This window comes from Haemorhous mexicanus, chromosome 13 (assembly GCF_027477595.1).
Source record: "Haemorhous mexicanus isolate bHaeMex1 chromosome 13, bHaeMex1.pri, whole genome shotgun sequence".
NCBI lineage: Eukaryota > Metazoa > Chordata > Aves > Passeriformes > Fringillidae > Haemorhous > Haemorhous mexicanus.
This window is the reverse complement of record NC_082353.1, coordinates 6,937,811-6,962,409: the sequence shown is the minus strand read 5'-3', so window position 1 is coordinate 6,962,409 and position 24,599 is coordinate 6,937,811. Positions and strand designations below refer to the sequence as shown.

Sequence of the window (24,599 nt, the reverse complement as noted above, 5' to 3'; positions counted from 1 at the left end):
AGATATAACATTAGTGACAACAAAGCAAAGCAAAAATCCTTTTCTCAGCCTAACTGCAAACACACCTGTGCCCACAACCATCTGATCTACTTGGTCAGAGCTGCTTCAATTAGACCTGGAACTTCAGGAGCATCCCCTGCTGGCCCACCCAGGGCTGAGGCACAGCACAGCCCCAGAACTGGGTGCAAAGCCTCACACTGCTGTGCTGCTCAGCCCGTGGGTGAGAGGCCTTTGCCTGCTATTGCATGCAGGATGAGTATCAGTCATTTCTGACATTATTGCACACACTTCTATGGTCTGATCTCTGTGCTGTAGCAAGCTTTAGGGCTGAGGATGAAGAACTGTAGAGTAGTAACTGGATTTTGTCTCTTTGGAGTATCTTCATACTCCATGAAGTGGCAAGAAATTAGGCAGAAGACTGTGAAATAATTGCACACCTATCACAAAGTGAATGTGGGCAAATACCAGGTGATTTTGTGCCCTGTTTATTCTTACCTAAATATGATCAATGATGTTATTTTTGCTCATATACCTTAAAAGCATAGGGACACCAGCTCTGTGAAAGAAGGGTTCACATTAAAGGAATCTTCTCACTTCTCACCATTTCCACCACTCACCTCTATTTGTTCCTCATTGAAACCCATGTCCTGCTCCCCTTGTGGCTCTAAACCACTCAGAGATCTGCCTAACTCCACCTCCCCAGGCTCCATGCTCATCTCTCAGACCATAAAAACTTCTGGCCAAGTCTCTCACAGAAACCTGCTAAAACACTCCTATGTCTCTCTTCTCCCTTTGCTTAATGGCTACTCATGGATATTCCTGACCTTTCAAAGAATCTACTTTTTTGTTCTTCTTACCACCGATACAATCAGCTGGCTCTCATCTCTGTCTCAGCAGAACCTAGGGCTGCTGCCTGCAGAGGCCAACAGCAAAGACTACAAGCATTTCCCACAGAGTTCAGAGACAGTGGTTAGGAGGTCAGGTGCTCTTTCACACAAACAAGAAAACACTCAACCTCCGTTTTGAAAAAAATAGTCAATAAAAATACACCAGGAAACAACTGGATGAAAAACATTCCCATAACGCAATAGTACTAAGTAGAAAATGTTATTATCCAGATATGGCCTTCCTGAGGCATTTTTCCCTTTCTGGGCAAATTCCATGGAAGTCTAAGCTCAGCAAGGTCACTGAAATGATTTGCCTGGCCTCTGTAAGAGGGTCAGTGAAGCAGTAACTGTTCCATGAGGCTAGATTGAAATATGTGCCTGCAACACCACACCTGGATGATTCAGAGACCTGCAATGCACGAATCCCCACAAAGATCCATCCTTAAGCACAACCTCTAAATTGTCATTTTATACCAACCTCTTTTCCACCTGTTTTCTCTTTGCACTGAAATTCCTCCCCCTCAACTGTGAGCAGTGAATCTTCCTTTAGAACATAGCAATATTTATTGACTGTATTCTTTGTTCACATCTGTCAGACATGGGAAGTCACCACTGCTTTACAAGACTATCAGTTTTAAGTAATGCCATTCATCACAAAATGGAATAGTGTGAGCAACATTTCCTCAACTGCAATGAATTATACAAGGGTCAGCAAGCTGGAGTCGCGCTTGGCAACACAAACATTGGCCTCAGGTAGCAAACCCATCTTTGCAGCTGTTCCCATCCATATGGGTTCAATGAACTGCAGAGAGTACAGGCCTCTGCTTATTGAGAGTATCTGCTGGAACTATTTCATCTAACCAGCATCATAAAACAACTCTGAAGTAAGGTGAATGCTATTCATCTAAAGCCTGTCTGGTAGCCAACTGCTGACAGAGGGGGAAATAGAGATGGCAAAGCAGCAGAAATGGTCCAGAGATACAGGAGTTCCTGGATTTCAAACCACAGAGATTAAAAACCACAAGAAATTAAAACAATGCACCTGTGGTTCACAGGCATCTGGTCACCCCAACAGTGCTCAGCTTCCTGACAAACAGTTTCCAGGATCCCTCAGTGCATGTCCTCACCAGCATAATGCCCTTTTAATGGACATGCTGTCAAGCAGATTTGTTTGGCAGCCACACAATTAGCCCTATTTTTGCTCTAAACCAGAAGATTTTGTTTATACACATGGTTTTGCAAGTAAGACTACTCTGTGATTAAATACAGACATTTTCCCAGAAGCCTCATCACTTGCACACAGCAAACACAAGGCTGGTGTCCCTCATGGTGTCCGTCTGCCTTCTGAATGCCCCAGCATTCACTAAGATTTTACTTCTAATAATGGGTCCTTCAATAAGTTAATTTTTCTAGAAGAGACTATTAACACCAGATCACCTTCCTCAGCCTTGTTTCTCTCTTCACTTCCATCAGTATAATCAGATTCTTAGCTGTTTTCTATTTAAAATTGTGATTGTGTGAACAATTGACCAAGAATGCCAGAAGTCCTTATTGAAGTGGCAACCATTAATTTCAAAAATACTACAAAAAGCTGTCTCAGACTAAAAGAGGAACAGCTTCTAAAGACAAGGCCTTGAAGAGAAATTGCTTCTATATACAAGAAGCCTAAGGATGCTTGAATTTTCTTTTTTAATGACATTCAACCTAATAAAATTAATTACAAGTTAAGCACTCCCAAGAAGAAAAGGTTGTAATAGAAATATCAAAGCCTTAAATGTCAGTTACTAACAGCAATAATTTTCAAGTAACACCATTGACTCAGTTTGCTTAGCCCAAAGCTGTAGCATTTTGAACTCTTCACTCAAAAAACCAGGATCTTTGAGAGGCACTGTCTCCCCAGTTCAGGACTAGGCTAAGACAGCCAGGCAAGTATCCCATCTGAGGGATAACAGCCCCATAAATTGTCTTCTTATTAGATAAAATAAGCAAATCCCCTCAAATATGGATCTAGTGTACTGATGGGTTTTAGAGGAAAATGATGACATTAAAGGATGGCTTCATGACCATATGTGGATAGAATCTCATTCTTTTAGATGTTTCCTGAGATGAATTAAATTATGTAAATATATGTTAACAATAATTCATAATATTTTAATAAAATCTTTTTCTTTCTCTTGGCTTCTTAGAAGTGCAGTCCCAGGTGTCCTTAGGGTGGTGGGTGTTTTGTTTTTACACTTTAAGGACACACAAGGTTATACACTTCATAAGCAAGGAAGCACAACTATTGATATATAATGCAGATAATGATGCTGGGCATCCTTTGTATGGTATCATTCCTAGTTTTTGCTGGGAGCACTGTTCATCAACAAAGTGACTTCGTATCAAGGAAGGGGATTCACATTTTTCAAGTTTTCTGCAAGATAGCTGTTCTGGGAAAGAAAAAAGTATTTTGATTTTCTTTTTTTTTCCCCTCTAGTGGAAGATTAAACAGTGAAGGTGTCTTTACTGTTGACAGATTTTCTATTTGTAAATGCAATCAAATCTACCTGAGACTCCTGCCTCGAGTGAACTTACTCACTGAAAAGTACATCCCCAGAGACAATGCTCTCCACATGGTCCCTTCTGCTTGTTCAGGCTGTGAAAGTTCATCAAGTTTAAGGTGACCCTTTATTTAAAATAATAATAATTTTTAAAATTGTAACTAAGTAGTGCATAGGAGTTATAGACGAGATATTTATCAGTGCTGCCAGTTTCATCATCATCAGGATTCTGGCACAGGTGGGAGGTGATCCTGTGTCCTGGAATGCAAAAAGCTTCCCCACAGCAAAGCAGCTCAAAGCAGCCCATCTGTGTCACCACTCTGGTTTCCAGGCTGAGCAGAACAGCCCCTCTGGAGCTTTTGGGCTCCTCCCCCAGTGCTGAACACATGCCATGACTCCACTCTCTCCCCGATGTCACTAATGCCTCGAGGTCCCACCTGGAGATCAGATTTCCCTTGGGTACTTCCCCTACTCCCTCTCTGTCCGGGGCTGGTTGCTCACTCTGCTCCTGCTCTGCTGTCCCTGATGGGGTCTCTGACAGGCAGGGAGAGGGACAGAATGGCAGACATCAGGACAGAAAAGTGACATTGCCATGGTCACAGAGGTTAAGAGCTTGAGCACCAATGCACAGGGTCACACTAGACAGCACTTTGACTTCCTTGTTTCCACAGCCCGTGATCAGAAGCAGGTAATTAAAACTGAGTCTTTGACAGGTTCTGTCCAATCATCTGAATTTAGGGATATGGAGCAAGCACCAGAAATAGCCTGTATTTTCAGTTTTCCTTTGATCTCATTCTTTGCATCTTTAGAACTCCACAGGAAATATCTGGAAATGATTTTTCTATTTAAATCCATATCTGCTCTTTGGAAAGGGAAATACACAAACTTTTTTCCCTGCCTTTAAACTGTTGACATTTAAGGACTTGTATACTGCTAATGCTTTCAAGCTTCAGAGGGTGTTGACTTTACTGAGCGCTCCTATTTTATTCTTTCTTCTCTTTTTATCAAGCAACTGTCTCAAAACAGTATAACATCTGCAGTAATCATTTTAAAAAAGCCCCAAACAAATCAGCAAACCTCTAAATATGTTTTCTAATATTTTGTAAAACATGTTTATTACAACTGCTACATCCATAAAGCTGGCTTACAAAATTCCCATGAATTAACGTTCAATGCGCTGTTTTCAAGACTGTGTGTGTTCCTGTGGAATCTGCACAGCAGGATCAGGGGCTGGATCTGCAGCACATTCACTGAAACACAGCCAAAGCAGAGAACACACACACAGATCCTTGAGCCACGCTCTGTGCCACAAACTTCCAGGCCATTTGAGACTCACCTTGTGCAAGTGCTGCAGTAGCAGTGCTGGCAGACCTGACCCCGAGCATAAACTTCCCCTTGAGATGTGCCCTGAGGCTGAACTCCAAGCTCCATGAGTCAAAGAGTCAGGGAACTAATCCCAAGCAGCTTTTTCCTCACCCTGTCCCCAGCTCCTTTCAGTAAAGGGGGGACAGTCAGCAGAGCTCTCTGCCAGTTTGGGAGCACTGTACACAACCAAACCCTGTTTCTACCAGTGCAAAATCACCACACAAAGGCAGCCACAAATCATCCAGGGAGTGTCTCTGCACCCTGAATGGGAACAGACATACACCCAGCCTGCCTACACCCACAAATACTGACAAGCCTAAAAGCAGCATTAGAGAGGCAAGTTTCATTGCTTAAAACACTCAGGATCAGCTGGATATTAAAAAACAATATCATTCTCATGTTTCCAAACTCTTTGGACCACTCAGCACAGGAGTGGTTTAGACAAACTGACTCTCCCTCAACCTGACAACTTCCCAAAGCTAATGTAATGAGCAATATTATTTTCCAACTGTTGACATGCTAATGTGCTGAGTACAGAAACATAGAAAGAATACGTAATTTACAAGGGAATTATTATGGGACCGAAAATTTAGCTACATTTTCCATTGATACCACAGAGCCCAATTAAATTACAACCCCCACCTACAAATCTTGTCCTACCATAGCTCTCAGATCTGTACAGCTACAGCCAAACTTCTGTTTCTGACTGTACTTTAATTATTTTTCTCTTACTGCAGAAAAAGGAAGCTCCTAAGCAATGTGAAAACATGTCACTGTTGAGACAGCGACGATGCACAGAGTATCCCCATACAATTCCAGCAGGCTTTAAGCACTCACCCATACACAGACACACCACACCTCATCAGAAGGCTTCAGGCATCTGCCCACCCAGAGTAACACCCTGTCACTGCAGAAGGCTGCCAGCAGCTGCCCCTCTTGTTCTTCAGCCCAGCCTTTTACACCCCTCATGTTGATGCACTGCACCTGTGTGCCCTCTGTTCTCTTTGGTGGTTGGTCAGAGCCCCATGGCTCATTGCTGGCAGTGCTGCTCACCTGCTGCTCACAGCTGTACCCACTGGGGATGAGGCTGGGCCAGCCCCACCCTCAATCATCACAAACTGTCTGCTTACAACAATGCACAAAGGACATTTAAGAACATAACTCCATTTAGAACAGTATTTACCAAATGTTTTCATCTTCAGGATTAAATTTAAGCATGTGTTTGCCAGCCATTGAACAGATGAACCAGATAAGCCCAATTCAAGTTCTTTTAGTGACTGAGGACCAAAGTAAGATAGGCTTTAGCAGCTTGACATTACTTTTGATCCCTTGACTTTTAGAGCTATATAAACTTCTGTCAGAACACGACAGTGGTCCCAGCTCCAGCCCCTTTGCTGGATGAACCAGCCACGTGCTAAAGAAAGGCCTTGCAGCTTCCCAGGTAAGAGGACACAGAACAGAAGGTGGATGGTTGGGGTGAAGGGCTGAAGAGAAGGATACACAGCTTTCCATATGCCTTGAAATCCACACCTAACATGACAGTCTAGAAAATGGCACTGGGAAGACTGTATACTATTTACCCACTCAGCTGATTGACTTCTGCTGCTCAGGGCCCTTGGTGCTGAGCTGGGGATATAAAGAGAATTGAAGAGTCCAGCATTCTGGGCACTGAACAACCCCAGTGGTCACAAAGCTTTGCAGAGAGCAATCCCCAAATGACTGATTCCACACCCACAAATTTATAATCCTCACTCTAAACCTGACCATAGAGAAAATACACTTGATTATCATAATTCCCTAATATAAGACCAGACATGATTAAGTCAATTAATTTTAGTGTTGCTATATGTTAATACATCCCAAGGTCCCTTCTCCTCTGCCTGTTTACTCTGTCCTCCTCTCTTTTGCTAGAGGTTCTCATGATAAAGCACTTTTCTTTCTAACAAGGTCTCTCTTTAGAATAGCATCCTTAAATTATTTAAATACTCATCTGGTAAACAACACAGTATTTTTAGCAATAAAGTAAAAATCATGTTGCTTTCTGAGCCAATCCCAAGGGAAATGTTGGACTATACAAACTGGTTTATTTCTTAGTCGATAGAAGGCGTGCTGAAGAAACTCTGAGCATCAGGGCTTTATGATTAAAACCAAACTGTTAAATTTCTAATTTTGTGAGAAAAGAAATGCCCACAAAAGCCCCCTGCAGTAACTGTTACACACACAAAAAGTTGATGAGAAACGCAGAATGCTCTAGCCAAAAATAAGTGCTGTACCTTCAGCCTCTGCAAAATGTTCCTTTACATTCTGCAGAATAAGAGAGAAAAAATCCCAACACCTTACAAAAGTGACCCAGAGCCATTCCCACTTTTACTAGTGTTAAGGAGGCAAAAGCTGCCACTGTTCAGCTGCCACATACCTCACCCACCTCTGGAGTAAGATGCACCTCTAGAGGTTCCTGGGATGCCACAGGATAGTATCCTATGGTGAAGGTCCATCCCCCCACAAACACCAGCCCAACACATGTAAGGCTGTCATTATAAGAAAAAGGGGAAGACAGAAAATAATCTGCCTGTGCATAAATCTCCTTGCCAGGACTTCACTCATAAATGATTAACATCCCGTGTTGCAGCAGTGATCCTGCTGCAGTCCTGTGATCCCTGAGCTGGAGGATGTGGCTCTCCAAGTGAGACCTTGAGTCAGTATCAAAGCTGAGCAGCACCGAGGCTTTCCTGCTCTGCTCCTGTGGATCCAGCCCTGTCTGTCTGATTCCCCACATCTTCCATATGCAATTCTCATTCCCTGCCCTTTTGTCCCACTGAAGCCTGCAAGAAACTTTCCAGTGAAGAAGTGAAATTTTATCTTTTTCCCCAAAAAGTATCTTCTGACTGAACACAGAATGTTTCAGAGGTTGCAGAAATTAGAAATGGGAGGGCAGGTACACATGAAGAGACAAAAGGACCACTTACCAGTTTACTACAACCATAAAAACCCCACAAAGACATTATTTCTGCATGAAAGGAAATCAGTTCCTGCTCTCTGAGTCAGTAGGCTCAGTGCAGGCATAAGTTCACTGCTGATGTAGTTGATTTAAGACCCTTTGCTGTGATGGCAGTGTTGGTAAAAGCTTTAACCATAGTTTTTACGATGCTATTAAGTTTTAGTCATTTGTGGGTTTTGCAGTATATGAATACTATAGATGCCACCTTAATTAAAAGGTCTTGTCATCTTGTGCAATTAAAAAGAGAAAATGTACTCTCCTATGAATAGCCAGGAAGAAATTGAGCAAGCTGCATTATACACGCTAAGTACACAGCAATTCTGTGCCCCTTCCTGTAACACATCTATTCTCCAGCATTCAGTACTCTTTAATAATCCTGTTACAATGTTTTATGTTTAATTGACTTCTGAAATACCAGTGCCACGGCATCTCTGACCATTAATGACAACCAAGTTAAACAAAGTTCTACTTTGCAAATGCATACAAACTTTACATACACAGCACAGAACTACTCCATCTCCAGATTTTCATGTACAAACACTCAATAAAAGAGGCATTCTTTTTTTCAGAAGAAAATATTTAATGGATAATCAGACAGTCTCTTCCCAAAGAGCACATAAGACAATCACTTTACATATCACTTTAAATAGCTTTAGCATCCATGCAAGTATTTAGTTGGACAGCATATGCACATAAAGTAAATCACACACATGGCATTCACAGCCTAAACATGAAAGTGCACTTCCACAGCTACCTGCAAGGGATCCCAGCAGATGGTTACCAGCATGTGTCCACTCCTGTCAGTTGCAAATGCATTCACCTTCATCAGTCTGGCTCATTATTTCAATTTTGACTCCAACTCAAGGTCTTTCAAGATAATGAAGCAGCAAGTGATTTGAGTTTTGTGCCCAGAGCAGGATCCACTAGCAATCTTTGACCATGAGAAAAGTATATCCTACATCCATCTGCAGCCTACACCCTGAATGCCCCAGGGCATTATATTGACAGGGCAGCAAGAAATCCAGGCACATCTCCCTGGGCCAGTTACACAGAAGCATTCTCAGGATTTGCTCTAGGCTACAGAGTCAATAATATTTATGGTGATTTTGACAGACATTCCTCTATGTCCATGCATCACAGTGTCTGGATCATAAAGAAACTGAACACTCAGAAGTCATGTACAATTCAGATGTCCATCACCATCTGCAAAATACACCAATTCCACTGATGTCAAATGTAGCAGAACCTCCTGCCCTTGGGCCTATTTTTAAAGTTATAGAACTCCACTGGAAAACTTGTCCTTAAAATGTGCTAGGTAAGTTAGGCTCAGAAGGATGTTATCTCCAAAGTTTTTACCCTCTGACATCATTCAGATGAAAAGCAAAGTAGACATAAGTATGGAAACCATTTTTTCCCTTCTGTCTTGCAAATAAAGTAGGGCCTTCTGTTTTGGAGAGCTGACACCTACCACCATCCAAACAAGTAACACAGTGGCCTTCAGATAGGTACAAGACATCCATGACTTGGGGGCTGAGAGCTTACCGACAGCTGAACAGCCCATGCTCTCACCTCTCCACCAGGGAAACAATTCTCCCCAGCATGCTCCCCCAGGTGCTTTGACTGGCACAGGAGTTCCCCAGACAGCTGCTCTAGCTTCTGGGAAGATCTTCACAATCTGCATCGAGGATCCTGGCTGGCTGCCTTGTCTCTGAAGTGCCCAGTGCTCCCCTACAGAAGGAAACTCCAAAGCTGCTCCTTGAAAGGAGCTTTTCCTCTTACATCCATGCCAACAGCCACCTTTGGGGCTTTGAGGCCCACAGGCTCCTGTTTTCTGGCTGCTCTGAGCCTGCAGCTCCTCCTTTGAAGTGCAGCAGCCTTTGGGGAGCATCCTGGGGCGCTTCTGAGCTGCACAGGCAAGCAACAACTGCTGCAGCTTAGACAAGCATATGCTCCAGAGGAAGAGGCACATTCTAGATGAGGGATGAGCAAAGTTTTGATCACAGATAAAATAAAGGAGAAATGTTTTCAAAGGAACTGGAGAAATACTAAGGATACAGGAGGCTTCAAGGCAAAAAACTGCAATCATCTTGGCTGTGATGGTGTAAACAAAATATAAACTAATCAATAATCTAACTGACAAGCTACTGATGATCAGAATAAATACCCTTAGGCATGGCTCCAAGACCCACGGTCCCACATGGACAGGAGCCCAGCAGCCAGCCAGCAGCCATGCAATGCCAGAAACATCCCAGCTCCTGAGCAAGGGTGATGGAGCCACATCACAACACTCACTGCCCTGGAGCACCCTCGGGGCCAGTGACACCTCTGGACAGGAGGCTGATGGCATGACTGGCCCTCAGAGTGCAAAACAATGCCCTAAGGTTACTTGTGTTGAAATGACAGGTAAATGTGTATTACTATGCAAACCCTTATCAATTCCTGACAGTCTTCCCCTCCCTCTAAGCAGCTACAGCTGTAATAGATGACTAGCACCCAATCACTGCTCAAGGACTGTTTAGAACACAGCCACCAAGAACTGTAGGCATGAGGCTGAGTGATATTCTCATAGGCCTTGGAAGCTGGCACTGCTGAAGTCAGTGACAGCAAGACAGAGTTAGTACAAAAGACAAAAAACACTCCCAAACCTGCAAGCTGCAATAAACTGACTCGAGAAGAAATACACAACAGTCATCAGTAAGAGAGCCTGCCCCTCCTTCAGCACTGATGGGGCAAGCACATCTCATTCACAGGCTGGAATGGCTGCAGAGCCCTTCCAGCTGTTTGAATGCCCACTGACAACAGGCACAGACACAGACAGGCTGTCCTTAAACGTCCAGTCACCCGAGGACAGGACCAAGGTAGAAAGTTTGAATACAGATTAACAGGATCAGAACTTATAAGTGTGCTGCACATGGGGGAGGCTGAACCAGCTGCTGCAACAGCATCTTACTAGGGCTCCTGTCCATTAAAGAAAGAATAATCCACAGGAAGTGGCTTCAGAGTGGATCAAAGCACAAAGAAGATAGAAAATTATAATTTTGAAAAAGATACGCACAAACCTCACATTTGGGAACTGTGGATCAGTAAATTCTAGTTCCTCTCCACCCTCCAACTGAGCTGCAGCATCTGTCTAGTCTGAGCAGCATGAATACCACTTAGATACTAACTATGCCACCTTCTGTACAAGTCTGGGTAAATATACACTGCTACATGAGATACAAATAGAAACATATCTTAATTATAAAAAACAGAAAACCAAACCAGCAACAACCCAAAAAAATGAAGCATATTCCTGTATACATAGTATACACTACTAATTTGTGCCCCTCACTACTGGTTTAAAGCATGAAATATTCTATAACAACTTCTAAGTTACAATGTGGGAAGAAAGACTGCTGCATCACTTCCTATTTTACTGTTGATTAAGCATTCTAGCCCACTTGTGTCCCATCATTTTACCTGAGTAACTATATCCAGCATTGGGATGCACAACCCTTTATTTTGAATTAGTGTGTGATCTGTAATCCTTTGTGGATCCAGCCATGCAAGCCAAAATTAAAGGGGGAAAAAAAGAAAAAAAAAAAAAAAAAAAAAAAAAGAAAGAAAAGAAACCAACAGAAAGAAAAAGTAAGCAGGAAACTACTTGGTCTGAAACCTAGAGGGTGATGCCCAAGCTGCACAGGCTGTTCTCATTATCAAGCTCTGTTACTGTGCACATGAGCAGGTTCAGTGCCTTCCTTTCTGGAGCCTGCTTGTGAACTTGAGATGCTGAGAGACTTCATGAACAGAGCTGTTGTTTTATTTACTCTCAATTAATCATGCTCAACTGTAAACAAAGTGTCTGTTTTAGTTCTGTTGACAATTATCCACTTGTCAACATCTCCCTCAAGTACCTTCAGCATCTGGCAACAGCACAAAACTGCTACATCAAAATGAACATTTTGTCTCAATAAAAAGATAGACGTGTGGCAGGGTTTCATCTGTTTTCTAGCTCATCAACAGTCAGCCTGTAATGTCACCAATGCAACCAGACAGTGGTCTATTCCTATGGAATATTTATTTACAAATGGGGAGGGAAGCCAAATTTTGTTCATATTAGTAAGGCAGACTCACAGAAAAAACAAGAACCCCCACCCTTCCCCACAAAGGCAGAAGGGACCCCACCCTCCAGCCTGCCTGCTGCCTCCTGTTCTGCTGGGGCAGGTCCAGTCCCAGCTTCACGAGCCACCTTGCCAAAAGCTGCCGAGTAGGACTTGTTTATTTTGTGGTGTTCAGCAAATTCCAGGGTAAATGGAGACCACTTACTGGTTCCTCCCCAAATACTCTTAGTGTGATAGTCTTTCCACTACCTGCTGCACGACCTGGGCTGCTTTCAGACCCCGAGCCTCCCATGCTGGTTTGAATTTTGCCATTTTAGCTTGGAAGATATAATTATTCCCATCAGCTAAAAATCCTTCCCGCATTTTAACACTGCCTCCCTGGTGCTTAATCTGAAAGCTACAAAGTAAATGCAGACAGTCTGGCACCTTTTTGGGTACAGTCAGGTACAAACGGGACACTCATTTTATTCTGAGGGGGAGGAAAGAATCTTGTCAGGTAGCCTCTCACTGGTGAGAAGGCTCCAGGGTGCTGGACCTATAGAGGACATCCCCTCACACCTCCAAGGCACCAAAATCAAGTGCCGTGGCTCTGGCTACCTAAAATTGTTAACGTTATTTGAAACTCGTTCCCACTGTAGCAAAGTAATAGGAAAATCTGACTAGCTCCACTGGAAAGCACCCCAACCCAGTGCCTGAAAAATCACAGAGCTGTTTTTTCCTCCCAGAATGAAATATTCAGGGGGGCGGGGGAGGGCAGGATGCTCCACGGAACGGAGCAGTCAGCGCAGAGAGCGCATCCCAATCCCGGTCCCGGGCCGTACCTTGCTCTGGGCGGCTCCGGGCCGGTCTCGGCAGGGCCGCCGCGCCCTGACAGGCGCTAATCAATCTCCGCGCTGTAATTGATTCTAATGAGCGCGGCCGGCTGCTCCGCGCGCTAACGACCGCCCCAAGTCGGCGGCGGCTCCGGCCGCGCTCCCTGCCCGCAGCGCCCGGCCCGGCCGGACCGCCGGCCTCCCCTTTAACCTCCTCCTTCGCCCTCCACAAGTAATTGAGATATCTTTTATACTTGATGTGTTGTAAAATTAATGCCTAATTTATGTAATTAGTCAATTAACTGTAATTCTAGCATATGGTGCCAAATGCCCAGAAGGTGTTCTTGTTTCCCAGGTACTTATTTTGATGTCATGAAATGCAGCTAATTAATTTTACATGCATATTAATTTCAGATCTATTTAGCGGCTCCCTTTGTGAAGGCAGATTTAATATTTGTCTTTCTAACCTTTTTGGGCAAATTCGGCGCTCGGTGCTGAAATGGAGGTGACTTTTAAAACACATTTCCATCGGTCTCCCTTTCCTCTGCGGAGCCTTTGCTGACACCGGGTCGATCCCTCCTGTGTGAAGATGAGCAAGGGCTGATTATCTATAGCTTCCTGTACATCTATAACTGTCGCAGGATACGGCTATTGAATTTAAATCCGATTAATATTTAATATTAAACATTTCTGAGGGAATTTTTGTTTGTTTTTTGCAAAGCACAATATCCCACGGACATTTTATTTAAATAGCTGCTCTTAATACAATGCTCCTTGGAAAAATTATGAGAATTGAAGTATTGCCTAATTAGAAAATGAGCGTAATCCTGATCGCTGGCTTCTGATGTTCGCAGTTCTCCTGAATGCGCCGAGAAACTGCGAGCCCGCTGCCAGCGCGCCCCGCGCTTGGCTGCTCCTGGCCCCGGGAAGCACTCGCGCTCCTCCCCAGCAAAGCGTTCAGGTTACGCTTCTGTCTCTGTCGGAAAGCGATCGCATTCGATTTTGTCCACAGTACTAGGAAAGATGAGATTATGCCTCTTCTTTCTGCAGTTTTTTTTCCTGCGCAGAGATTAAGGGGTAAATCGCATCGTGGGCTTTCCCGCTCCCCAGATGCTGAGAAAAGATTTAAGTAAAAAAAGAGATGAAACTCGAAGTCTACGCTTCAAATTCCCAGCGATACCCTTTTTCCCTTTGCTGCAGCAGCACTAATTGCCGCATTACACTTATCTCTGGGATGAGGGGAGATAAAAATGCACCTGGCTGAGGGGCGCGGGACGGGTGCGCTGCCGCTGCCCGGCCTCCCGCCGGCCCCGGGGAAACGCTTTCCTTCGCTCTTTGGGGCGTCCACGCGAGTGCTGTGGCGTCATAAAACTTTTTATCCCCCTTTCTGGACAAATTAATGAGCAATTTAATTAATAAAATCAGAGAGTAGCGTAAGTGCTATGATAATGAAGTTAAATGAGCGCGCAGTAAAATATTCACTAATCCAGCACATTGGCAAATGCCCCCTTAATTCTGCTTAGCACTAAAAGGGTTTTGAGCACCATAATGAGATTCCTCTGTCTGCTAATTAATTGACACTCTCCTGAATATTCATATGTGCTAGCACCAATACGTTCCTAATTGCACCGTGGAATGGATCTCAGAGGAAAGTAAATCGCCATAGACTTAATTAAAATAATGTATGCCAGATCCAGCTCGCTGAAGACGAGACATTTGCCATCAAGCGGTGTAAGAAAGTGGCACCTGGTTTGTAGCGAAAAATGAGGAGAAAATCTTTATCCCTCCCAAGGTGAAGTCAGCAGGGGCTTAGAAGCGCCAGGCTTTTCAGCCTGAAGATCTGAAAGCGACAGCTTCGCCTTCAACCACTGCTGCCAGTGCGCGACCCGTGAGGGCGGCGCGGAGCCCGTTCGCGGGCGGCGGAGCCGCGCACGGAGCACCCGCGCTCCGCAGTTCAGAGCGGGGGGAGCGGGCTGCGCACGGCGAGGTGGGAGAAATCTGGTCAGGGATGCCCTCTACAGAAACGTTCGGGGAAAACCGTTTGTCTCCGGCGAGGGAGGGGAGGAGGGGGAGGCAGAGAAGAGGGAGGGAGCAGCCACATTTGTAAACTTTTCCTTGAGGGGAATCCGGTGCCTTTGAAGCTCGGTCTCTGAATGGATTGTTCTTTGCACCTCCAGACTAATACTGTGAGCTAATATTGTACATTTAAATTGTTCTGCTGTTAAAAGCGTGGCAAGTTGCGCTGAGAAACGAGTTGTCTGCCGCTGCCTGGCCGCGGCCTCCATCCCGCGCCGGGGGAGCGGGCGGTGGTTGCGCCTGGCGCGCCCCGGGACGCGCTGCAGCGGGCAGGCAGAGCCCGGGCCCGCGCAGCCCCCACCGTCACCGAAAAGCAGATGTGAAGCGCTTTGCTAGGTCTGTTCCATCCCTACCAGCTCAGGAAACGAAAAAGAAAATTGGTTTCTTGGAAAAGATAGCTTTTTAAAAAATCACCACAGGTTAGAAACTAAAAAGAGTTTATTTGAAGACATACAAATGCATATTTATTATACACATGTAGGCATTAACAATGTAAATTACACCGCCAGCACTTGCTGGTTGTTTATTCATTAGATCTTTAGAAAATCTACATTGCCTGCAGATAGCGGGATGATAATGTGAAATACACAAGCAGTTTACCCAGGCAGCTCCGCCCGGCTCCGCGCAGCTCCACGCGGGGCTGCTAACAGGTCCGCGGGGCTCAGCGCCTGCCCCGGGTCCCTTCCGCTACCGGGGGCGCCTCTTACAAGTGCAACTCTACCTTGACGAGAAAACGGCCCCGCCGACTGAAACTGCCGTCGCCCAAAATACAGAGCAAGGCTTTTTACAGGTTGCGTCTCAAGAGAGAGCAAACTTGGACGGAAATACTTCCTCGTAGAAAAAATACGAAAGGACTCTCCTCTGAATGACAGCCCAGACAACTCGCTCTCAGAGCTCAAAAAGCTTTGCCATTCCCACTGCCTTTCATTCCCATGTAAAATCCTTGCTCTCCAAAAGGGGAAAAAACACTTTATCAAATTCTATCCTCTTTAGCTGGTTGGATGCTGTATGACTACCATTTCTCTCGATAACAAATACGGAGAAAAAAATTCATGGAAAGAAATCGCTGCGGGGAAGTCTTTTCTAAAGTTAGATCCAAAGAATTTCTTCCAGGGATGAAATACTAAAGAAGGTTAATATGGTTTTTGATGCAGAGCTGAGGGTTGATGGGAAGACGAGAGCTTCGCTCGCGTCGTGAGTATAGCGGGCGAGAGCTGAGCCGGGCAGAGGGGAAGCGATGGAAGCCGTTGGACTCGGGAAGCGCAATCAGCGCTTCGCCTGCAGCCGCCAGGCTGCCCTGTCACCGTCCCGCCCTGCCCTGCCGGCCGCTGCACGGGCCCCGAGCGTGCGGGGCGCTGCACCGCCGGGACGCATCCCGCAGCTCCCGCAGCCCCGAGCCGGCCCTGCGGATCCCCCTCGCCGCGGGGTGGGCGCTGAAGCCGGCCCACAGCACGGGGAGGGGCGAGCAGCCCCTCTGCCTTTGCGGACACACGGCGCGGCCGAGGAAGCTCTGTCGCTTCCCCGCGGGACGCAGGTGCGAGCGCCGGGGGGGCTCCGGCGGGCGGTGCTGCCCCGTCCCGTCCCACCGAGGAGCGGGGCCCGGCGGGGCCGCGGGGGCGGGGAGCCCCGGCTCGGGAATTGTGTCCCCTGGCCCCGGGCAGCTTGGTGGGTGGCGGCCGGGCGGGGGCGGCGCGGGGAGGGGGCGCTGCGGCAGGAAGGGAAAGTGCAGAGCCCCGGCGCCCACACAGTCACAGCACACCCCCCCACCGCGCTGCGGCTTCGCGGCGGCAACTTACGGATCTGTTTGCAAACATGCCCCCCGCCAACAGAGAGAAAAACACAAGCATTCAAAGTTCTGACCCTAATTAAAGCCCGGCTCGTTAAAGACTTCACACAATGCAGGAAAAAGTTTGTCCGAGCCTGAATTCCGCAAGCGGTTATTACCTTTGCTTATAAAGAGGGGAAACAACCGTAACGTGCGCGCCATTATTCTTGCGGATATGCAATTTAAAATCATCGTCAATTGTCATAAAAACCATTTCACAATGTTTGGCTAAGTAATAACTTAGTATTTTAAAGGTGGTTTTTGCCGGGCGACGCGCACATGCAATTCAAGAAAGATTTACATTGCTTACGGAATTTGAACCGCCGCTCTGACTGCAGCGAGAATGGGACATTTTTTGCTTTCTGGTTTTGCACAAGGCACCAAGGCAAGAGCAGACTGTAGGAGAAAGCGTGAATGGGATGAGCATGTGTTGTAAAAAAAGGCTCATGATAAAAAATAAAGTTTATGAAACGGATGGATCTGGAAAGAAGAGTCCTTGAAAAAAAACTAAAAAAAAACAACAACAAAAAAAGAGACAGAGAAGAAAGAAAGAAAAGAAAGAAAAAGGAAAATCAAGTTTGCTCCACCCAGCTATTAACCAAAACACAATACCTTTTTCTGGGTGGTACTGCACAGAAGTTGATTCAGTTTTGACAATGTTGTTTAGCTATCATTTGCTATTTTGAATGAATGGGAGCAATCCCCCTTTTTACAACAGTTGTTTCCTATTATGGAGAGGTGCAGCAGTTGAGGGCAGACATGTGAAAGTGGCTGTTTGATTCCCTTTTTCATCCCCCTGACCCTGCCTTTGTCCCTCCTCACCCTGGGAATGTCACGCCTCACTACTTCACTTTGAGATGCTCTAGAAAGTGGCTTTGTTATTCCCTTTTAGACATACACGAAATTGTTCTCATTCCCCCTGCTGTAAAAGATACTTCAAATTGGGACTCGGTTCACAAGTGCAATGCAATTTGGCTTAGCTCAACCTTTGTTCTGCTTGTACAAATGACCAAACAGTGCACACATTATACAGTTGATCTACTGCTCCCTTTACACCAGAGTTAGCGGCTGGGAGAAAAGCAAGTTAATCCCTTCAATACTAAGGTGGCATTTTCAATATTTCCTACAATGTGAAAAGGAGAAGAGAGGGCAGCTTGAAATGCGACATTTGTTTAAAAGGGAAGATTAAAAAGAAAAAGTTTACGAGGCCTCCCCTGATACTTCTCCAAATAAATAAATAAATAAATAAATAAACTAATAAATCCCAAACGTGTAGATAAATACTCCAGCACCTCCGGGAAGGCGAAGGAAGTTTACCACAAAGACAGACGTTCAGGGCAACAATGTCGAGACTCAAGCTGCAATCCGCGCTACCAGCACAGTACTTAACAAAACGCTGCGGAGTCCCGGCTGCCGGAGCCCGCGGCCCCGGCGCGCACCTGCGCGCTCCCGCGGAGGGGGGGCCGGGCCCTCAGCCCGGGCGGGGGCAGCTGCTGCCAGCGAGGGGCACGGAGAGCGGCGGGGGCAGCGCTGCACGCCCAGCCCGGCCTCACGCACTCCCAGGCTGTGGCCCTGGCACTGCTCGGAGCCGTCCTGGGGAGCTCCTGGCCATGCGGAGGGAGGGGAGGCGGAGGTGCTGCGTTTACCGGCGCGCGGATTTACCGCCGGCGGCAGAGGGGAAAGAGCTCTCCGGGAAACCGGCTCCGATCAGGAGCCAGGTGCTCCGGAGCAGCGCCAAGAGCCACGAGCGGGAACAACAGCCTCCGCTCGGGGTTAAGGAATTCGGGTAGTCGCAGCGCGGACTCTCTGAGCGCTGGGTTTCCCGGGGCCCAGACCCGACAGCGATGAGCTCAGGACCCGGGGACGCTCCGTCCTGGGGTGCGCCCCGGCGGCGTCGAGGGCCGGCTCGGGCTGGCTGCGCTTGAAATCCCCGATGGGGCAGCCGAGGGCAGCGCATACGGGCAGCCGGCTCTCGGGAGGGTGACAGCAGCGAGGAGAGAGCGGGCAGCAGAGGCAGGGCAGGGGCGGCCTAGCGCGCTGCCCAGGGCCGGGAGCCCCGGGTCCCGAGCGGCGCAGCCGGGCCCAAAGCCGGGCACAAAGCACATCCCAAGCTATCGGGAATACAGGTTTGGGGAACAGTTCTCAGTCCGGCCTTGACAGGCAGGGGGAGTTTGTTTAGTGCTCATTGGAAAAGGAACAAAATCCTTTTGAAAGGGCGCTAAGTAGTTTCACGCCAAAGTGGCAGATTTGGTGAAGAATGTGGGGTGGGACAAAGCCCAGCCGTTCCCAGAGCGGCCGGAGCTATTCGGGAAACCGCACCGGGAATTCAAGCACACAGAAAAGCAGGAGACCCCAAGTATCTTGGCTTCCTTCTCCTCAGCCCCCAAGAAGCAGAAGAAGCAGAACCATTACAAAAAAAAAAAAAAAAAAAAAAAAAAAAAAAAAAAAAAAAAAAAAAAAAAAAAGGGCAAGGCTCAGCCGAAACGCAGCCGCAACCAGCAGCCTGAAGTTGACTTTCCAAAACGGGGGAAGCTTGCTCAGACACTGGCATTGTGTTTCGCAGCCTAGGAAACCCTAAGAAGCTGGTACTTCCCCCCTCCTTTCTCTTTTCTCCCAACCGGTTTGTAAATATTAACAAGGTTGTGAGTATTCTCTCACACAGAGTGGGTTTTTTTATCTTTGGAAAACTTCTTGGCTTCCCCCACAGCCCCTTTCCCACTCCTCCCCTCTGTAAAGCTACACACCTGCTTGCAGCCACAAGGATTCAGAATCAATATTGTATTTGTCACTTTTCTGTCTCCTTTTCCTCTCTCAACAGCCCTGCTTGCCACTGAGGCGAATTGTGGATTTATGGAGGAAAATTAGCATAAATTATTACCAAATCTGTAAACGTGTGTGGTCTTGCTTGTGGGAAAGGGGGCTATTGCAAACCTTCCATGCAGAAAGGTGGTCCATCATGGGCTCCATGCAAGGACTGAATGGCTCTTGCATGAAATAGATTTCCATTGGGTTTGAACATTGATATAATTGACTTATGCGTATTTTATATAGTTTTCCCAACACTTCCTCTGAGCTCCTTATTTGAATTAGACTTCAGAAAAACGTCTATTTGGTTTGGTTTTCCACACAATGGATTTGGATTCACTTCACCTTCTCCTCCTCCCTAATGCTGGCTTTCAAAGTAAAAGGGAAATGCTACAATTACCTTTAAATCCTATATTGCCCAAGACTATCATCTGTTGCTTGCTTAGCACGAGATGAAACTTGGGGTATCAATTACTGGGAGGACTTCGGCTGCCCTATCCCTCCAATCATACATTCCTTTGCAATGTAGAAAAAAACCCCAACGACAAAAAACAAAACAAAAATAGAGCCAAAAAAAAAAAAAATCAGGAAAAAACATCGGACGCCTCACAGCCATACCTCGTTTGCACTCGGAGTAGCAAATGACAACGGAAGTCGACTTTCCTTTAACTTTACAGCTTGCGGGTTCCCTTTTGCATCAGCTGGTTTGGTTTGGTTTTTTCTTTCTTCAAAAAGAAAAGGTACCGGCAAAGAGAAGAAGAAAAGTATTTGTCAGTTTGTGGATTTTCTGAGCTGTCTTTTAGGTAGGCATCCCAGGAGTGAACTTGGGCCAAGAAACAAAACCTGAACTGGGGGTGTTAAAAGTCGGGAATGGGGGAGCTGTGTGTGTGTGGGAGGGCAGTATCCCTTACACCCACTTATTTGGGGGCTCTCAACACAAGAACAGAAGCCTTCTGTCCGGTGTTAGGGGATTCTGGGAGGAATCCCTCCTCATTTCAGAGTATTGCCTTTCCTACTCTCTATCAAATATCCATTGTCCCATTATCTCTTACGCACCCCATCCCTCAAAAAAAAAAAAAAATTTTGGAGGCTGCCTTCCTGCCCTTCCCGGCTGGATGAAGCATCTTGGAGCCGATTCACTGAGCAAGGCAACTCCCGGGCTCTGTACAGCACAAACACTCCCAGGCCCTCTCTGCCAGGGGCACAGGGTGGCATGTGGCAGGTCTATCCCCCCAGAAGGGCTCCTTAGCTGGGCAGCGCGGGGCCGGTCGGCTTCTCAGATTCCTAGAAACACAATTATTTACTTATTATTCTCTAAACGACATCCTGCCCCGAGAGAGAGGGATTAGATGGGACCGAGGGCAGCCGGGCTGGGACGAAGGGAGCACGGTTTAACACACACGAGGTCGGCGCTGGTCGCGATGTGAAAATGCGTTTTGAGGCTCCTGCCAGGTTTGAGGGAGCCCTGCTCGATGGGGACCGTCCCTCCGAGAGGACTCCAAGGCTCTCGCAGAGCCCGTGTCTCAGCAGCCGCGCACAGAGCCGCCGCCGCTCTCCCTCCCCCAGCCGGGCTATTTTTGCTGAATTAAGAAGGTGACATTATTCTTCTTTTCAAGTACTTCTGTTAATATTGAAAAACGTGTGCTTGCATTTCAAGCGCGCGCGCTCAGCCTCAGCGGCCATTTCAATATTAATGAAATTGTTTAATCTCCTAAATTCATCGTGTTTAAGTTACGTTTTGGTGAGTTATTGACCGACTCCGAAAATATTATTAATGGAGTTGATGTGTATTCACCACAAAGGCTCTTCCTCCCCAGGCTCGCAGCTCCCGAGACAATCTTCAGTTCTGGCTCTAGGGTGACAGGATGCACGGCAGCCTCGGGAATACACATCATGCAAACTTCCCTCCTGTGCCAGGGCAAGCCTGGCACCTTCCGGGCCTGATCCTCCCCCCAGGACACACGGCTGGCAGAGAGCTGCTCGTCTGGGCTGCGGTTCCAGGATCGGGCCTTGGCTCCCGGGGAGGAGGGAGTACCGTGCGCCAGAAAGAGCCGCAACTCGGCTGCTACACGTCCTGCCTGCTCCCACACACACGAGTGCGCACGGAGAAGCGCACAGGCAGGCGAGCAGTCTGACACACATCACGCAAAGCGCGCAGAAGGCGTCAAGATGACGATATTTAGCAGAGTGGCCGCTGACACGGACCCGTTAGCCCAGGGCAGCTCGGCGGGACCCCCAGCCTCGAGGCGGGCCGGATGGTCCCCGGTCCTGCGAGCAGAGCAGCTGGTTACCGAGCACACCGGGACCGTATGTCCGGTCATGAGCCCTTCGCTTGGTGTATTGAGAGCACCTCCCGCGTCTTTGCACCAACAGGTCCGCGGAGCTGGAGCAGCGGTCGGGCACGGGCTGGGGCGGGGGGCGAGGGTGGGGGGGAACGGGACTGACTTCCCGAGGCGGCTACCGAGGAGCCCCGATCTTACCGCTCCTCGAAAAAACCTTCGCTCGGGGAGAGCGGATTTGGCAAAGAGAAAGTCCCTCGTTACAGGGGAAACAGTCGCCTTAAGTTAGCCAACAATACAAATCAGATAACAATGCAGAACAAACAGAATACCACAGCCAAGCAATTTCCATGTCAAACATCCCACTGCTCAGTACCTCCATTTGTAAGTGTGAATTGCAGACTAAGCTTCCTGCAAAGTCCACATAGAGGTTAGTGCATACCTTCCCCCCACCCCCAGCCACCGGGTACCATCGCGCTGCAATTCCGCTGGCGGAGCCTTTTCACCCCTCGCCTTGTCTTCAAATGGAAATGATTCCCATTGGCCCAAGGTGTCCATGTAAATAGGTGTAAATGAAACCAGATTATGCCTTTCTCTCCAGCCCCCTCCTCCCTGCTCCCCTCCCCCTGCTCCCAAGGCGATTGTCATATGATAGCAAAGAAGTGGCACATTAATGAAGCGCCTCTACAGGGGTCTTTTCTGCTCATGTCACCACATAAAACTATCAGATGGTTAGAGGAAGGACATGGAGGCAACTAGTTAGCTCATCGCCGCTGCAGAGAAGCAAACAAGCCTCTGCTACAGTGCAGCTGCCGGTGGTGTAAAAGAAGCTGATTCAGCCCGCCGAGGCGAAGGGAGGGGTGTACAGGAGGATTCCCAAAACCAAGCCAGCTCGCTGCCTCCTCAGGACTAAACCGGAGCAGCGTGGCCGCGGAAGGAGCGAGAGACACGCCGGAGGAGAGGGGTGGGAAAGAGTCCGGACTCCCAGCTGCGTCCCGGATGCGGACTGTCAACTTCCAGCAACTTTAAGGTGGGCACATGCAGGGGCTGGCATGGAGTTGGGTGGGAGTCGAGGGGAGGGGATGGGGTCCCCTTCATCCTCGCAGAGACCAGAAGACAGAGCTATTACTAGAGTAACTTCACGGACGCGAGCTCCTGCGGGAAGGCCAGGCTGAGGGAGGCCGGAGCTGGGAGAAGAACATCACTTTTCCCCCTGCGGCGGCACAGGGCTCTGGGCTGTTTTCTCCTGCCCTCATCTGCGCCCCACTCCCCCACCCCCACCCCCCGCGTCCCCCGTTTCGAGTGCTGAGATCTACCGTGCCCCTTCCCCGTGCCCTTCTTTCTCCAGCCCGGCCCCAGAGCCACCGGCTGACCCGGCTGGGTGTCGGTGCAAATCCTCTCGGACTCACCCCTCTACCCCCTCCTCCCGCCCCCTCCCCTTGTCGCTGCCCTTCTGCAGATCTCCGCGGGTCGCCTAGCGAAGATGCCTCGCCCGGGCAGAAACACTTACAGCGATCAGAAGCCTCCCTACTCCTACATCTCGCTGACCGCCATGGCGATCCAGAGCTCCCCGGAGAAGATGCTGCCCCTGAGCGAGATCTACAAGTTCATCATGGACCGCTTCCCCTACTACCGGGAGAACACCCAGCGCTGGCAGAACTCCCTCCGCCACAACCTCTCCTTCAACGACTGCTTCATCAAGATCCCGCGCCGCCCCGACCAGCCGGGCAAGGGCAGCTTCTGGGCGCTGCACCCCAGCTGCGGGGACATGTTCGAGAACGGCAGCTTCCTGCGCCGCCGCAAGCGCTTCAAGGTGGTCAAGTCGGACCACCTGGCCCCCAGCAAGCCGGCGGACGCGGCGCAGTACCTGCAGCAGCAAGCCAAGCTGCGGCTCAGCGCCCTCGCGGCCACCGGCACCCACCTGCCCCAGATGTCCACGTACAATCTCGGCGTGTCCCAGCCCTCCAGCTTCAAGCACCCCTTCGCCATCGAGAACATCATCGCCAGAGAATACAAGATGCCCGGGGGCCTCGCCTTTTCCACGATGCAGCCCATGCCGGCCGCCTACCCCCTCCCCAATCAATTGACTACGGTGGGCAGCTCCATTGGCACGGGCTGGCCCCACATGTACAGCTCCGGCATGATCGACACCGCCACCCCCATCTCCATGGCCAGCAGCGAGTACGGCGCCTACGGCGTGCCCATCAAACCGCTTTGCCATGGGGGGCAGACTTTGCCGGCCATCCCCGTCCCCATCAAGCCTACCCCTGCCGCGGTGCCAGCCCTGCCCGCCCTGCCCGCGCCCATCCCCACCATCCTCTCGAACTCGCCGCCCTCCCTCAGCCCCACGTCCTCGCAGACGGCCACCAGCCAAAGCAGCCCGGCCACCCCCAGCGAGACTCTCACCAGCCCGGCGCCCGCCCTGCACTCCGTGGCTGTGCACTGACCCGGGCCGCCTGCACGGACGCTGCCTTCCCCTTTCTCCCAAAGTTTCCTCGGAGCTCTCCTCCCTCCCCTTCTCTCCCTCCTTTCGCTTCTTTCCCCTCTCCTCTCTACTCTTTTCCTCGAAAGCAGAGACAACTCCCCGCGGGAAGCTGAGGTCTGCCGTTCGCGTGAGCTCCCTTTCCGCCTCGCCCCTTCAGCCGAGCCCTCCCTCGCGGCTCGATTTCTCCCCTGGTTCTGAACTTTGTTTTCCGTTCTTCTGAGGCGAAAGGAACCGGCCCGGCCCGCCCCCTCCCGCCCGGTAGGAGCTGCCACTTGCATTGCTAGTTTTCCAAAAGTACTTCAGGCATCTTCGATTTGTCGGCGACCAGGCAAGCCTGGCTCGGCGATGCCTCTTTCCCTTCTTTTGTCTGGGGAAAAGCAGGGGTTTATACAGGACCAATCTTTAGTACCGCAAAGAAGGATGGCTG

General features: G+C 48.6%; 1 protein-coding gene across 1 annotated transcript; it reads left to right on the top strand.

Moving 5' to 3' along the window:
• The first annotated feature begins 23,170 nt into the window (after positions 1 to 23,170).
• Positions 23,171 to 24,133, top strand: FOXB1 (forkhead box B1). Its single transcript, XM_059858299.1, has one exon. It carries the CDS (start codon positions 23,171 to 23,173, stop codon positions 24,131 to 24,133), a length of 963 nt encoding a protein of 320 aa, XP_059714282.1.
• The last annotated feature ends 466 nt before the right edge of the window (positions 24,134 to 24,599 follow it).